This window comes from Rhinolophus ferrumequinum, chromosome 20 (genome assembly GCF_004115265.2).
Source record: "Rhinolophus ferrumequinum isolate MPI-CBG mRhiFer1 chromosome 20, mRhiFer1_v1.p, whole genome shotgun sequence".
In the NCBI taxonomy this organism is placed as follows: Eukaryota; Metazoa; Chordata; class Mammalia; order Chiroptera; family Rhinolophidae; genus Rhinolophus; species Rhinolophus ferrumequinum.
The window spans coordinates 37,550,967-37,568,306 of NC_046303.1; the positions used below are offsets into that span (position 1 = coordinate 37,550,967).

The 17,340-nt window shown below is 37.3% G+C and overlaps 1 protein-coding gene across 2 annotated transcripts in view; it reads left to right on the forward strand.

Annotated features, from left to right (window-relative positions):
* The window catches only part of ABCB1 (ATP binding cassette subfamily B member 1), an 83,955-nt gene that overhangs the window by 14,982 nt on the left and 51,633 nt on the right, over positions 1 to 17,340 (forward strand). For both annotated transcript variants that reach the window (XM_033088401.1, XM_033088402.1), the window contains 4 exons: positions 2,933 to 3,104; positions 14,482 to 14,530; positions 16,543 to 16,734; positions 17,152 to 17,323. In XM_033088401.1, coding sequence (XP_032944292.1) covers positions 2,933 to 3,104; positions 14,482 to 14,530; positions 16,543 to 16,734; positions 17,152 to 17,323 — 585 coding nt within the window. The remainder of the gene's footprint in view (positions 1 to 2,932; positions 3,105 to 14,481; positions 14,531 to 16,542; positions 16,735 to 17,151; positions 17,324 to 17,340) is intronic.

Here is a 17,340-nt window from a genome sequence, read left to right on the forward strand (position 1 = left end):
ACTTTCCCAGCCCTTGCCTCTTCTGGTTTGTCCTAGCTCACGGAAGAGTGCTTTTTGCTCAATCAGCTTTTTCAACTTTTTTAAAAAAAATTTTATTAAATTTATTGGGGTGACATTGATGAGTAAAATTATATAGGTTTAAAGTGTACAGTTCTATAATACATCATCTATATATTCCATTATGTGTTCAACATCCAAAGTCAGTTCTCCTTCCATCCCCATGTATTTGACCCCCTTTACCCTCTTATGCCACCCTTCCTCCTTTACCCCCTGGTAACTATTAAACTGTTGTCTATGTCTATGAGTTTTTGTTTGTCTAGTTCGTTTGTTGCTTTCAGTTTTATATCCCATGTATGAGTGAAGTCATATGGTTCTCGACTTTTTCTGTCTGACTGATTTCGCTTAGCATGATAATCTGGAGATCAATCCATGTTGTTGCAAATGGCAGTGTTTCACCTTTTCTTATGGCTGAGTAATATCCCATTGTATATATGTACCACATCTTTATCCAATAATCTACCGAAGGATGCTTTGGTGGTTTCCATGTCTTGGTCATCATGAATAAGGCCACAGTGAACATAGGGTAGATATATTTTTACAGATAAATGTTTTCAGATTTTCGGTGTGGATACCCAGAAGAGGAATTGCTGGGTCATATGGTAATTCTATTCTTAATTTTTTGAAGAACCTCCATACTGTTTTCCATAGCAGCTGTACCAGCTTACATTCCCACCAGCAATGCATAATGGTTCCTTTTTCTCCACAACCTCTCCAACACTTGTTATTATTTGCCTTGTTGATAATAGCCATTCTAATATGTGTGAGGTAGAATCACAAATGACCCCAAATAGCCAAAGCAATCCTCAATCAGCTTTTTTCCTGCTGCTTCTATACGTCACACCCCCAGCTTGGAAGACGACAGTCTTCTCTAAGCACCTTGTGATTTTACCTGCTCTGCTTACTGTTCTTTCTGCCTGGAATGCCTTCCTTCTTGCTTCTAAACACTTGCTGAACTTTCAAAGCTGGGAGGGTTCATCACCTCCTCTACGATGCTTTTCCACAAAGGAGGGGATGATCATTTGCTCAATTTTGTGTCTACTCTACTTTGTACACTATGCTGTCAAAATGTGCAGAATACATATTGCATATGCTTTTTTGCTTTGCCTTCCTCATTCTCTTTGAACACTCTGAAGACAGGAGTTCTGTCTTTTCTACGTATCTCTGTCTTTTCTATTTATTTCAGTCATCAAGTAGGCATTTAGTAAATTTTTGTATTCATGACCTGCTTGTTTTTATTATGGCCAATGATTTTTTGGAGGTCAGGTGTCTTATGGCAGTAGTGATTAAAGAAATCCTTGCATGTCAAATATCTTCTCTTCCTCTACTGAGGAATGTAATATTTTGTCCACTTTAATAAAGTCTCTAAGAGAAGATAAATGGATTCTGCCCATATCTTCCTCCTTGTGTGTGTTTTTTTAGGAGGTAGATGAGTGCTTAGTTAAGACAAAGTAGATAGTGGTAAATTTAGCCTGTGTTTCAATGAAATATGACAAAAAATGCCCAAAACAATCTCCCTTTAAGGTTTTAGTTTGTAAAGAGGGCCATGTTTTTAGATTATGTAAAGTATATGCCATTAACCCAAACTTAACCTCGCTTGTGCATTTTTAAGAGCTAGAAAAAGTTTAAATGAATATGTACGTATAGATTTAAGTATATATTAGATTTTCTTACACCAAACTTCAATTTTCACTAATTTTATATTTCAGCTTCACTTTTTCTTTCCTGCTTTATGGACTGCCATTCACTACCACCAATAACTATTCTGCTCTTTACTTCTCCACTTGTTAATTCAATACTTATTCCCATTTTGTACTACTGTAAGTTCCCTGTTAGCTAAATTTAAGATTGGTTTCTCTTTGTGGGACAGTCTAAATTTTACTTTCTGCTGCTAGGTCCTTTACGTTGCTGGTTCTTGATCTTTGTTTTTGTTTATATGCCCTGCCCTGACCTATGACTTTCTTCCCATTTCTCCCCACAAACTTGCTGACTATATCTACATCTTATCTTCATACAACAACCACCTGCTTTGGGATTTATCCACTAACCCCCACAGCTGGCTTCATCCTGTTTCTGTTTTTTGTTTTCTTCCAGTCCTTAACTAGTTTCTTGAATTATATAGAAGTATTAATTGCTTCTCCAGTGGGGCATTCTTAGGGCCCCAAACACATTCCTCTTACTGTATCTTCTTTTTATCACTTTATCACTTTAGATACAGAGAAGTCTTTCTTATCTTCTTGAGCCTACAATTACAGAGATTGTGCAGGTCTGCACTTGTCAGTTATTATGGCCATATTCTGTCTTCTCATGAAATCTATTCTTTGGCAAGCATGCATCTTAACTCATTCTTTTCCTTTTCACTAAATACATTAAAATCATTTTACATTTATACTAATGCTATTATGCAGCTGAACTGTGACTCAAGCCACTTTCTTAAACCAACAAAACGTGTTTCCTCAATGGTGTCCTTAGAGGGCCCTTGTCAATCAAGATTTTTCTTGACTAAAAAATCTTGAGATGGAAAGTGGCTTCTATTCTTGGAAGTCAGAGGAACAAATATTATATTTCTATTACTCTACCATGAAAGACTTTTACAGTTTCCCAGAGGAATGTCCCCTCCCTCTCTTCAAACCTCATGTGTAAGAAAAGAAGACATACTGAGTTCAATAGGAAGAAGTAGGTCAGAACTCAATAGAAAAATCAAATGCCCATTTCTAATTAGATGTTTATCTAATTAGAAAGTTTATCTTGGACCAGGGTGGTAGCAAAGGTAGTCTGAGAAATGTTTGGATTTGGGATACATATGGAAGGTAAAGCAATCCATCCATGAAACTGTGCTAATTGTTCCTATTCTCTACGTTTTCTCTTTTTTTAGTTTCGCTATTCGAATTGGCTTGATAGGTTGTATATGTTGCTGGGGTCTCTGGCCGCCATGATCCATGGAGCTGGACTCCCCCTCACGATGCTGGTTTTTGGAGACATGACGGATGCCTTTGCAAATGCAGGAATGTCACTAAACTTAACTTCTACAAACATGACTAATGCAAGTAAGTATTGTTTGTGGTACTGATTTTATTGGAAGTTTGAAGAAAAATCAGTCACTTAGAGTGATGTTTGTAAGGCCCTTACTAAATATGCGCTAGTGTGTTCACATTTATAATGAGTTTGAGAAGATAATATTCACAAGCATTAGAATGCACAGTGGAAGTGCTGGCTGGGATATGCAGAAAAAGAGAGAGCACTGTGAAGTCAGAAATATCCCAGGAAGTTTCAGGAAGAGGAATAGAAACCTAATCTGGACCTTGAATGATAATTAGGGATCAGTTGTGAGATGCTCTGATATTGGATATGAGTGTAAGAAACGAGTCCTGGATGATTTTAAAGTTTTTACCCTGAGAAACTGGATAAACTGGATGCAGTTACCATCATCTAGGATGAAGGTAGAGGGGAGAGTGGGTTTGGCAGTAAATACCAGAAATTTAATTTTGGACGTTGTCACAGATTGGGCTCTTTGGAAACAGATGCTAACTAAAATGGAGAAATTGGGCCAAGAGAATTTATTTATTTATTTATTTATTTATTTATTTATTTATTTATTTATTTATTTATTTATTTATTTTGGGATGTGTGTGTGTGTGTGTATTTAGGAAAGGAGAAATAATAGTTTGTATGCTAATGTAAAGCATCCAAAAGAGAGGAGAAACTGATGCTTTGAGAGAGAGGAAAGAAATTTGCTTGAGTGATATCCATGAGACAGGAAGGGATCTAATGCTCAAGAAGAAATATTTGCTTTAGGTGATAGTACAAGTAGTTCATCTACAATAACAGGTGGGAAGAGAAAGTATTTGAGTGCCAATGCCCAAAGGTGGGTAGATGAGAAGGGAAGAATTTGTGAAAGTTTTCTTTTGGTTACTTCACTTACTCAGTGAAGTAGGAAGCAAGACATTTGGCTGATAAAGAACGGAGGTCTAGAACAGTCCTTTAGGAGGGTGGGAAAGTGAATGGACTGTTGAAATATTTTGGGTGTCACATACACACTCTCTGATACTCTCACACTTGATTGAGGAGGGGCTAGTTTCTAGCTTTGAGCTTCCAAGTCAACTTTGGTCAAGCATAGATTGATTTAAACTACACTACCCAAAGACTTACAGCCTGGTGCGCACTCAAGTAGTAGAAATCTTGAAAATGCCTCTTTGAGGATACACTTGAGAATACAGTAATACCATGTAGCTTTGCAATGTCCCTTCAACTTTTGGACCAGTAAGTCTCTGATGAATGCTATGAATTCTTTCCCCAATAAGATGTACATAAGTATTCATACCAATTTGGGGTATTTATGGATCCTTTGATACCTGCCTGTGGGTTCTGAGAACCCCTTCTTTGTGATCCTGAAGAATACATTTTTTTAACCCTAAGGCAGGCCTACTTCAGTTCAGTAAATGCAGGTAATGAGTTAGGCCAGAAAATTTTATAGTAGGTTTAAACTATATAAAATCCTTATGTATTTATTTCATCCCTTCATGGCATTCAACATTACCTGCCAAATGGTTGTACCAACTTTGAATTGGCACCTTTCTTTTTATACCATTCACCAAAAGGAAGTTCTTGGTGCTCTCTGAATTCATTGTTTCCTATGTATGCTAGATTTGGCGGTATTATTTGGAGTTAATCCTTTGATGTGCTCTCTGGTAGCTCAGCAGACCTTAGATGTACTCATTCTGATTGTACCCACTTTTTAATTTTTAAAAATTTATTTTTCAGTTTCTGTTGACATACAATATTATATTAGTTTCAGGTGTACAAAAGAACATAGTGATTAGACATTTGTATACCTCACAAAGTGATCATCCCAGTAAGTCTATTACCCATCTGACACCATACATAGTGATTACAATATTATTGACTATATTCCCTATGCCGTCCTTTACATCCCCATGACTATTCTTTTCAATTATAGTTGACATTCAATATTTACATTAGTTTCAGGTATATAGCATACAACTAACCTACTGACTTACTGAGGGAATAGAATGTGCAATCCTGTCTTGAAGAATCTAAGAAATATGGACTAATGGTTCTCAAACTACCAAAAGTGAAGTTTGAAGTTATTGGAAGTTTGAAGAAAAATCAGTCACTTAGAGTGATGTTTGGAAGGCCCTTACTAAATATGCGCTAGTGTGTTCACATTTATAATGAGTTTGAGAAGATAATATTCACAAGCATTAGAATGCACAGTGGAAGTGCTGGCTGGGATATGCAGAAAAAGAGAGATATGTGTCAAAAAAATGTACACATTTTAAGAGATAATATTTGCATTACTTTTTGAAGTTGAATTGAATTATGGTAGCCATGTGTAGTATGATGTTTGCTCAAAAGATGGCATTAATCAAATGAATACTAGCATCATTCATTGTATTACAATTTTAATACAGTTTTTTCCTTCTTAAAATGTGTAAACATTTTTTTTGGCACCCTGTGAATGTGTGTGTGTGTGTGTGTGTGTGTGTGCGTGTGTGTATGTATGCATGTGTGTATATATACGCATATATATATACATATATATGCGTATATATATATGTGTGTGTGTGTATATATATATATATATATGTATATAATGTCTTTCTGGTTTTGAATCAGGGTAATGGTAAACTTTTACAGTAAGCTTGGGCGCCTTCCCTCCTCTTGAATTTTTTGGAATGCTTTGAGAAGAGTAGGTGTTAATTCTTTGAATGTTTGGTAAAATTCACTTGTGAAGCCATCTGGTTGAAGACTTGTTTGTTGGGAGCTTTTTTAATACTGATTCGATTTCATTCGTAGTTGGTTGGTTCAGATTTTTTTGTTTCTTCTTGATTCAGCCTTGGAAGAGTGTATGTTTCCTGGAATTTATCCATTTCTTTCAGATTGTCCAATTTGTTGGCGTGTAATTACTTGTAGTGTTGTCTTAAAATTTTGTTTATTTCTGTGGTGTCCATTGTCACTTCTCCTCTTTCATTTCTGATTTTATTTATATGGGTCCTCTCTCATTTTTTCTTCATGAGTCTGGTTAAAAGTTGTTGGAATTTGTTTATCTTTTCAAAGAACCAGCTCTTGGTTTCATTGGTCTTTTTTTTTTTTTTTTAAGACTCTATTTTGTTTATTTCCACTCTGATTTTATATTATTTCCTTCCTTGTACTCACTTTGGGCTTTGTTTGCTGTTCTTGATTCAGTTCCTTTAAGTTTAAAGTTAAATTATTTGAGATTTTTCTTGAGGTATTGCTATGAATTTTCCTCTTAGGACTGCTTTCACTGTATCCCATAGATTTTTGTGTCATGTTTTAATTTTCATTTGTCTCAAGCCATCTTTCGATTTCTTTTTTTATTTTATTGTCAACCCATTCATTGTTTAGTATCATGTTATTTAGCCTCCATGTGTTTGTGTTTTTTAGGGGGTTTTTTGTTTGTTTGTTTTTTTTTTGGTAGTTGATTTCTACTTCATACCATTATGTTCAGAGAGGGTGCCTGATATGGTTTCAATCTTCTTGAATTTATTGAAACTTGTTTTGTGGCCTAATATATGGTCCTTATTTGAAAATATTCTATGTGTCCTTGAAAAGGATGTACATTCTGCTACTTTGAGGTAGAATGCTCTAAAAATATCAATTAAATCCATCTGTTTCCATACTAATTTTCAGTTTGGAAGATCTGTCCCTTGGTGTCAATGGGGTGTTAAAGTCTCCTACTATGATTGTATTACTGTTTCTCTTCATGTCTGTTGGTCAATATTTGCTTTATATATTTAGGTGCTCCTATGTTGGGTGCATAGATGTTTACTAGGGTTATATCCTCTTGTTGGGTTGATCCCTTCATCATTATGTAATGTCCTTCTTTGTCTCTTATTATAATCTTTGTTTTAAAGTCTGTTTTGTCTGATATAAGTATTGCTACATCAGCTTTTTTATAGTTTCCATTTGCATGAAATATCTTTTTCCGTCCCTTCGCTCTCAGTGTATGTGTGTCTTTTGATATGAGGTGGGTCTTTTCTAGACAGCATATATATGAGTTTTGTTTTCTTATCCATTCCACTACCTTATATCTTTTGATTGGAGCATTTAGTCTGTTTACATTTAAAGTGATTATTGATAGGTACATAGTTGTTGCCATTTTATTATTCATATTTATGTTCTCTTTCTCCCCCTTCTTCTTTTTAAAGAAATCTGTTTAGCATGTCTTGTAATACTGGCTTGGTGGTAATGAATTTTCTTTGTCTGGGAAACTCTTTATCTCCTTCAATTTTAAAGGATAGCCTTGGATAGAGTAATCTTGGTTGTAGATCCTTGCTTTTCATCACTTTAAATTTTTTGTGCCAATCCCTTCTGACCTGCAAAGTTTCTGTTGAGAAACCAGCTGACAGTTATAGGAGCTCCCTTGTAAGTAACTACCGTGTTTCCCCAAAAATAAGACCTAGCTGGACAATCAGCTCTAATCCATCTTTTGGAGCAAAAATTAATATAAGACCCGGTCTTATTTAACTATAATATAAGACCGAATACAATACAATACAATACAATACAATACAACACAATACAATACAATACAATACCTTATTAATTTTTGCTCCAAAATACGCATTAGAGCTGATTGTCCGGCTAGGTCTTATTTTCGGGGAATAGGGTAGTTGTCTTTCTCTTGCTGCTTGCAGGATTCTCTCTTTGTCTTTAACCTTTTCCATTTTAATTATGATGTGTCTGTCTGGTGTGGGCCTCCTTGGGTTTATCTTGTTTGGGACTTTATGCACTTACTGGGCTTGTGTGTCGATTTCCTTCACCTGATTAGGGAAGTTTTCAGTCATTATATCTTCAAATAGGTTCTCAATCCCATGCTCCCTTTTTCGTCTGGTAGTCCTATGTTGTGAATGTTGTTACTCTTGATGTTGTCGCAGAGGTCCCTTAAGCTATCTTTGTTGTTGTTTTTTATTCTTTTTCTTTTTGCTTTTCCTATTGGGTGTTTTCTGATGCCTTGTCTTCTGAATCACTTATTCGATCCTCTGCTTCATCTAATCTGCTATTGATTCCTTCTAGTTTGTTCCTCATTTCAGTTATTGTATTCTTTATTTATGATTGGTTCTTTTTTATGGTTTCTATGTCCTTCTTTATGCTTACCATCTCTTTGTTCGGGGTCTCACTAAGTTTCTTAATCATTCTTATAACCAGTGTTTAGAAGAACTCTGTCTCTGGTAGGTTGATTGCCTCCATTTCATTTAGTTCTTTTTCTGGAATTTTATTTGTTTGAGATGTTTCTTTATTTCCTCATTTTGGCTGCCTCTCTGTTTGTTTCTATGTATTAGGTAGATTGCCTATGTCTCTCAATCTTTGCTGGATGGTCTTATGTAGTAGGTGTCATGTGTGGTTCAGTGGTATAGTCTCTCTGATCACCTGTATTGTGTGTTCCTGGAGTGTCCCTTGTGTAGGGTGTGTGTGCCCTCCTGTAGTAGTTGAGTGTTGTTTACTTTTGTCACGTCACTGGGTGGATTTGACTCTTAGGCTGACTGGCTGTGAGGATTGGCTACGTCCAGAGCATATGAGCTGTTTTGTGTGGGCAGACCCCTCAGACAGAGATTTGCCCCAGTGGGCTGTTGTGCTTGTTGATACCACTCTTTGGGTGTGCCACTTCTGGGACTAATCATGTGGTGGTCTGTTTTGGTCTGAAGCCAGCTTCTGGATGTGGTGTTCTTGTGCCTCTTGGGAGGAGCTCCTGTGCAGGCCAAGTGCAGCCTTGCCTATGTATGGCCCAGGGCTACCTGGTGCTGCAGAGGTATATATGGTTGGTTGCTGCCTATGCTGGACCTGGAGGCATATGGGGGTGACCTCGCTATAAAGTGTGGCCGGCTGCCACTAATATCTGGTCTGGGGCAGTTTAGCAGAAGGCCCAGGGCACCACTAGGCCAGTTGCTATCTGCTGGCTCCCTGTAAGTCTCAGCTGCTGAAACAGCCTCCTTTGGTACACAGGGCTGGGCTGGTTGTCCTGGTGCTCTTGGCAGTGCCACCCATGTCGGGTGCGGTAGGGTCCCAGGGAGCCACCAGAGTAGGGTGGGTGGTATTCACAGAGTTAATGCAGATTCAGGTTTTGTGCCAGTGCTGAGCCTGTGTCCAATCCATAAAACCCATAAAAAAATCCATAAAAAATGGTCAGCTGCCGATCACCTCAGGCCTGCACATCCCTGAGAGCCATCCAAGAAAGACTGTAGTGTGAGCTGGTACTGACCATCCACCACTGAAAGTTTTCCAGGCCACTGTGGGGTGTCTGCTGCTGTACAAGCCTCCAGTGGCTTGTGTGGTGGGACAGCTGCCGAGGAGCCAAGAGTGCCCTGGGTGATGCCACACTAGCTGGGCAGGGCAGAGTTCCACGGATTCACCAAGGTGGGGTGCATATGTATTTTATCAGACCATTGTGGTCTCAGATTTGACCCTGTGGGGGAGGGTTCAACACAGGAAAGATAGTGCCTGCCTAGAGGCTACACCTGAGGCAGGCTCCATACGGGGATAATAGCGACTGTCCCTCTAGTCTTGCCCTGAAGCCGCACAACTCAGTCTTTCCCTTTATGTCTCTGGCATGTTTCGAGTTGCCACCCCTCCTCTGGAACCCAGGGTGAGTGCTTGCAAGTGAGTGTGTCTGTGCACGGGCCCTTTAAGAGGATGTCTGGGTTTCCAGCTGCCTTCTCTCTCACCAGGATAGGTGGAATCCTTGCTGATATTCACAGCCAGATGTTATGGGGACCTCTCTTCCTGGCACTGCATCCTTGGGCTAGGGAGCATGGTGTGAGGCTGGGACCCCTCACTCTTCAGGAGGGGCCTATGACAGACATCAAGTTGTGCCTCCTGATGCTCAACCACTATCTGTGGGTTTGGGGTCTGTCCATTTAGTGTCTCTGCCCCTCCTGCCACTCTCGAGGTGGCCTCTTCTTTATATCCTTAATTTTAGGGGTTCTGTTCAGCTAGTCTTCAGATGGTTCTCAAGGTTGATCTATAATTTAGTTGTAATTTAAATGTGGTCATGGGAGGTGGCAGGCACAGCGTTTACCTCTTCTGCCATCTTTTTTCCTCCATCCCTACCCACTTTTTTATGAAGTCCAGACAAAACACAATGATCTAACAGTGTGGCAGGTGTTATACTAATCCTGCACTACAGAAAGGATAGCTGCTGAACTCATCTATATGAATAAGGAAATATTGGACTATTGAAACAACCATGGGAGCTTGGCCAATCTGGGAAGAACAGACTATTAAACGCCTGCCTGACCTCAACTCTGATGGGCCACAGTATACTTAACTTGCGCTATGTCCATTGGTCCTTTTTCCAAAACTGCATTAACATTTGTATACCTTATATGTCCATCACCCAGGTAGTAATTGGCTCTTACTCTTATAAAAATACAATTGCTCTATTTGAGTAGAAGGACTAACCATTATTATCTCTCATCTTTACCTGGACCACATATAGATATGTGAGATGGACAGTACTCTGACTTAGTTACCTAACAGCATGCATGAGTTCCCAGACAATGGTCGAATTGTGGATACTAGCTGCCTCCTAAGGCCCATGTGTCTGTATGCTGATCAGAGTCTCCCAGCCAGATAATGTTTGCATCGCCACACCTTGTGAACTGGTAATTTGGACTTTATCTTCATCGATGTCCGGATCATATGGTTTTTCAATTGGGGTCATAGTTCACATGCATTGCTTACCAATCCTTCCCAATCAGCTCACTTTTTCAGTCTTGGGAAAACTTAGAGAAATATTTGGAAATTTGCCTCTGTCAATCTGTTAAGAGGTACTGTGTTTAAGGATCAGAGAGTGGGCTCTGGAATAATTGGAGTGCCTGGCTCTAAAACCCCACTTTTATCACTTTTTAATTTGAAGGTTTGGGGAATTTCTTCATACTTTAATTTCATTTTCTATAAAATATTGGATGACTATACAACCTACTTTATAGTGTGCTTGTAAGAACTAAATGAATTTGTCATTTAAGACTCACAGAGCAGGCCCTAGTCATAAAAAAGTGCTCAACAAATGTTTGTTATTATTATTATTATTTTTATTATTATTATTATTATTATTATTATTATTATAATAACAGGAAACTCATGCTTCTGTGTTTCTCACAAATGGACCTACATAAGTTGCAATGATGATATATGATCCCTTATATGATTTCGTCTTTATAGAACTCTGTGATACTACCTCAGTTTTTATGGTTGAAAGCTCAGGTCATACCCAAAGTTACTCAGTACCTGTTACAGATGGGAATACCTATCCCTTTGTGCAGCATTTCTTTAGTAACTGTAGACCATTAGCCATGCCTTTCAGGGAAGGCAAGGGTCCTCCAACTGTGGCCCATGATCTAAATCTGACCTATTGCTCCTTTTTGTACCACTTGTGAGCTAAGAATGGTTTTTACATTTTTAAATCATTGGGGGGAAAATCAAAAGAAGAAAAATATTTTGTGACACATAAAAACTATATGTAATTGAAATTTCAGTACCAGTAAGTAAAGTTGTAATGGAACACAGCCATACCCATCATTTGCTTATTATCTGTGGCTGCTTTCACACCACATTGGTGTAGTAGTGTAGTTGTGACAGAGACCATATGGTTCACAAAGCCTAAAATATTCACTGTCTAATCCTTTACAGAAAAAGGTTGCCAGTCTCTGAGGTAGGGTATTGAGTAAGTGGTTATTATCTTTAATCAATTCATCAATTAATTTGTTATTCAAGCATTTTATGTGCCAGCCATAGTACATATCCTAAGTATTTATTCCCACCCCCCAAGAAACCTGGTATAGTAAGAGAAATGGACAAGTGAACTCACAAGGGCAATTGGATATGATTAGTGCTGTGATACAGAAATACGCAAAATGCATAGGAAAAGAGAGCAAGGACACCTGACTCCATATGTAGGAATCATGGGAGGCTTCCAAGAGGATGTGATAACCAAGTTTAGTCAGCATAATACCTCCCTTGTGCACAAAACAAAAATATTCTATGTAGCAAGGGAAACCATTTAAAAATAAATATGAAATAAAAAATCAAGTTATTAAAATACCTTTCTCTCACCCCCACTCTTTACTGCCATTCCCTGTTGTATACCCTTCCACGTCTTTTCAAAGACAGCATGCTATCTCTACTGTAATTTTTAGTCTAGGACACTTAGTACCCTGTTATTAACTTGCTTATCTACAGATTCAGACTACCTGATACCCTGAAGGCTGCTTGGATGAGGGAATGGCATCAAGGGTTTTAATGCTGCTCCTAGAGATGAGGGCAAATGAATTATCTGTCCGAGCCGTACTCCACTATACACGACAATTAAGTTTGTGAACATGTTGCTAACCTTTTTTTTATATAAGAGGGATTATTCATTATGAATTTGTACCAACTGGCTAAGCAAGTTTACTATTTGGAAGTGCTGAAAAGGCTGCATGAAAAAGTTAGATGACCTGAACTTTTCACCAACAATTCCTGGCTCTTGCATCACGACAATGCACCAGCTCACACGGCACTGTCTGTGAGGGAGTTTTTAGCCAGTAAACAAATCACTGTATTGGAACACCCTCCCTACTCACCTGGTCTGGCCCCCAGTGAATTCTTTCTTTACCTGAAGATAAAGGAAATATTGAAAGGAGGGCATTTTGATGACATTCAGTATATCAACAGTAATATGATGACAGCTCTGATGGCCATTCCAGAAAAAGAGTTCTAAAGTTGCTTTGAAGGGTGGACTAGGCACTTGCATCGGTGCATAACTTCCCAAGGGAGTACTTCAAAGGTTATCATAGTTATATTCAGCAATTAGGTACGTAGCGCTTTTCCTAGGATGCATTCACGAACTTAATTGTCAGACCTTTCATATGTATGCTGCCTACAAGAGACTCTCTTCAAATCAAAAGACACACACAGACTGAAAGTAACGGGATGGAAAAAGATATTTCGTAAAAATAGAAATGAAAAAAGAAATCTGGAGTAGCAATACTTACGCCAGACAAAATAGACTTTAAAACAAAGGCTACAACAAGAGACAAAGAAAGACCCAGTAGTTCCACTTCTGGGTATTTATCAGAAGAAACCCAAAATAGTACTTGGAAGGGATATGTGCATTCATATGTTCATTGCAGCATTATTTACAATAGCCAAAATATGGAGGCAATCTGACTGTCATCATCATCAACTGATGAATGGAAAAAGAAAAGGTGGTACATGTATACAATGGAATATTACTCAGCCATGAAAATAATGAAATCTTGCCATCTATATGGATGGACCTAGAGTGTGTGGTGCTGAGTGGAGTAAGTCAGACAGAGAAAGATAAAGGCCATATGATTTCACTTACATGTGGACTGTAAAGAACAAGATGAACAGAAAAACCAGAAAGATACTCATAGATACAGAGAACATTTTGATGGATTCCAGGTGGGAGAGGGGGTTGGCAGGGATGGGTGAAAAAGGAGAAGGGATTAAGAAGTACAAATTGGTAGTTACAAAAAAGTCATGGGGATGTAACGTACAGCGTAAGGAATATAGTCAATAATATTGCAATAACTATGTATGGTGTTTGGTTACTAGATCTATCAGGGTGATTACTTCCTAAGTTATATAAATGTCTAAGTAGTATGTGGTATACCTGAAACATAATATAATATTGTATATCAACTGTAATTGAAAAATAAAACAAGTATTAAAAAATGAAATAAACTAAATGCAAATATTAAAATAAAATAAGAATGTATGTGTATTTGTGTATTTGTATACATGCATACAGAAAAAAAAATATGAAAAAATACACACCTAAATAGTGAAGAGTGATTATTGTGTGTGTGTCCATGCACATGTGCATGCATGTGTGTGTATTGGTGGGGGATGGTGTTAAAGTTTTAATGTACCTTGTTCAACAATGTCAACATTTGCTAATACTACATGATAAGCTCACTGGTGTTTATTACTTTATTCTTTATATTTTTTAAATAAAAACAAAAACTGGAGAAATGCAGTGTTAGATTTTTAAATACTGAGTGTTTTAGTTTCAAGTATGCACTGATATTTATCAGGACAGAGACTCTCGAAAAGATTTTTTTCTGTGTCATCTTGGGGTGATATTTCATAAAATATTTCAATTCAAGGATACTGAAAATTCTTCCTGACAGACTGCTTCTTAATAAATGTGGGTTTCTTCTTGTAAATAAACTCCATTTAATTAGTGTGCATGTGGTTGCAGATGTCCAACAGTGAACAATTTCAATAGAGGCTGTAATGTTACAATTAAAACTGAATCAGTTTGAGATACTTTTGTATAAATCGTTAAGGGACAGAAGTTTGACTCATTTTTATATGCTTTTTTAACATAGGGAACAAAGAGACATAATGGTATATTTTTGTTTTGTGGTGCTCTAGGTCTGAGCAACATTACATATGACTTCAACCTGGAGGAGGAGATGACCACGTAATTAGACATTTTCCTTACTATTGTTGAGCTTTTCTGTATCAATCTAATTGTAGCAGTGTCTAAAATTTTAACATACAGTGAAGATTTAAAGTTGTGAGTAAAACAATACAATTGTTAGTTTCCCAGAAGGATATAATGTAGAATTTTTTTTAAAGAAAATAATTTGTTGCATAAAGTGCATTTAAATTAGGGTTAAGCCTGAATTAAATTTATGTATGCATTGGTAAATATAGAATATCGTATACGGGGAAATTAGAGTTCATACTGGCCTTTCAAAATGGAATTATATTAAGAATCACAGTATTTTCAATAGCTTTGTGATTATTAGTTTGCTTCCTGGATGTTTTCAGTAATGATGTGATAATGAGATCAATCAACAGGATTTTTTTGTTAACAAGCATATAATTCTAACCAATGAAACAAAACATCCCAGAATAAATATAATCACTCTAACTTTAACTCACCTCAAGGAAGCTTTTGTTAATGATTTACATATCTTGAAGTTTGCTCCCAAGAACAACTTATAAAAGATGTCCAAAAGCATGAGTTGGTGAATCAGAAAATCATGATTCTGAAATATCCTCTAAGTGATCTGGTAGATATAAAGAGAATGAAGATGCTTGATTATTTTTTGAAAGACAAGAAGCAAGTACTTCAAATATTCATATAGAAAGGCTTTTTTTTTTTTTTTAATATCGGGGGAAATAAAGCTGTCCTATTATCATCTTATAAATCCTTAAACATAAATATATTTTGTGGAGTAAACATAGACTGATGGTTAAAAATTCATTAACTGATTTCCAAAGCATGAGATCTACTTGTTAAATAGGATTTCTTTTCAACTATCTCTTGCTAGATCATAAACACTTGGATAATAAGTAACCATTGAGTTATCTATTAACTAAAATACAGTAATCCAATTATGTCTTTCCTGATAAACCTTGTAACTTATAAGGTGTAGCTCTGGGAGGGTATATTTAGCATGATTCCTGCTGAGTGGAACAGTGAGTTGTGGACAGTAAGATAAGCGACTGTCTGTTATTACATAACCAGTTTTATAGTTTTTGTATGGTTCATACAAACATTTTTATTTGAAGATGGCACGTAATGAACTCTAAAAAAATGGGAATATTAATACCGTATATTTCATTTTGGAATATTTGTCTTTCACTTAAAAATCAATTGATTAGTAAAACCCAAGAGTTCTTTGCGTTCTTAAACAGGATGACTCAGAGCAAGGAAACCTAAATTCTAGATGATTCAAGGGTCTGGTTTTAGAAGATGCTCATGTCTTTTATTTTTAGAGTTTAAGCTGGAAGGACTACTGTTTGATTCATTAAGCCTTTTAAGATAACTCATGATGGCCAGTTGGGCACATGATATAAAAATACTTTTTTATTTTCAATTGTCTGTTGGCATCCCAGGTCTGCCAGCTTAATAATAGCCCAAGAGGCTATTTCCATTTCTGGTTCCACTTTCTGGCAAGTTCTGTCACTTCTTTCCATTTGTCAGTGTGCAGGTCATCAAAGTGCTCATCAAATAATACTGAGGTAATACAAGTAGATAGGACAACAATGGTAGATCTTACCTGGTTGTGATACCCCAAGGCACCACAAAGTCTTTTATAACAACTGGCATTTTCTGAGTGCTTGCTAAGTGCTGGGCACTGGCCCACGTGTATTACATGCATTACTGCTTTACTATTTTTATCCCCATTTTACCAGTTAGAAAACTGAGGCTCAGAAAGTTTAATTAGCTTGCCTAAGATTACATGGCAGTTAAATGAAGAGCTGGATTTTGAGCCAAAGTAGAAAAGCACAATCTTTACCACCCCACACTATTTTGGCGCATAGTTGGATATCGACCATCAACTCTGCTTGTTACGGTGCCTTCTGTTTGTTGAGCGTGGCAAGATAGCCAGATAGCTGAAAAAGTAAAAATGAGTGGTCAGTTTGGGAAAGACGCGTTGGTTAGAAAACAGTGTGTGTAGTATTTTTGTTGTTTTTCAGGTATGCCTATTATTACACTGGAATTGGTGCTGGTGTGCTTGTTGCTGCTTACATTCAGGTTTCATTCTGGTGTCTGGCAGCTGGAAGACAAATACTTAAAATTAGAAAACAGTTTTTTCATGCTATAATGCGGCAGGAGATAGGCTGGTTTGACGTGCATGATGTTGGGGAACTTAACACTCGGCTCACAGAGTAAGTACCGACCTTTATGTTGAACTCAAGCATGGTTCTTTATTCTCATTAAAGTGAAAGATGTCATCAGATCTGTTAGGAGGTGTTAGTGCCTCACTTACAAGTAATGATGAGACTAAATTCCTTCTGAGCAGTGACATGTCTTATGCATCTTTTTGTTCCCAATACATAAGGGAGCACAAGGGGACCTGCATGACTAGCGCTGAAAGAGGAATTATACTTGCCAGACTCAAAACATCCTCTGAAAGCATGCAGGAGAACAAAACATGATACTTTTTGGGGATATTTCTGAGCAAGATCCTAGATGTAAACTAATTTACCCCACAGTAAAACAAACACACACAAAAAAACGACCGGATTCAGGAGAAAGGTTCTGTGTTCACAATTTGTATTTCTAACACTATCTGTTTTGTTTAGTGATGTCTCCAAAATTAATGAAGGAATTGGTGACAAAATTGGAATGTTCTTTCAGTCAATGGCAACGTTTTTCACTGGCTTTATAGTAGGATTTACACGTGGTTGGAAGCTAACCCTTGTGATTTTGGCCATCAGTCCTGTTCTTGGACTGTCAGCTGCCATGTGGGCAAAGGTAGGTGAAACCTGCGA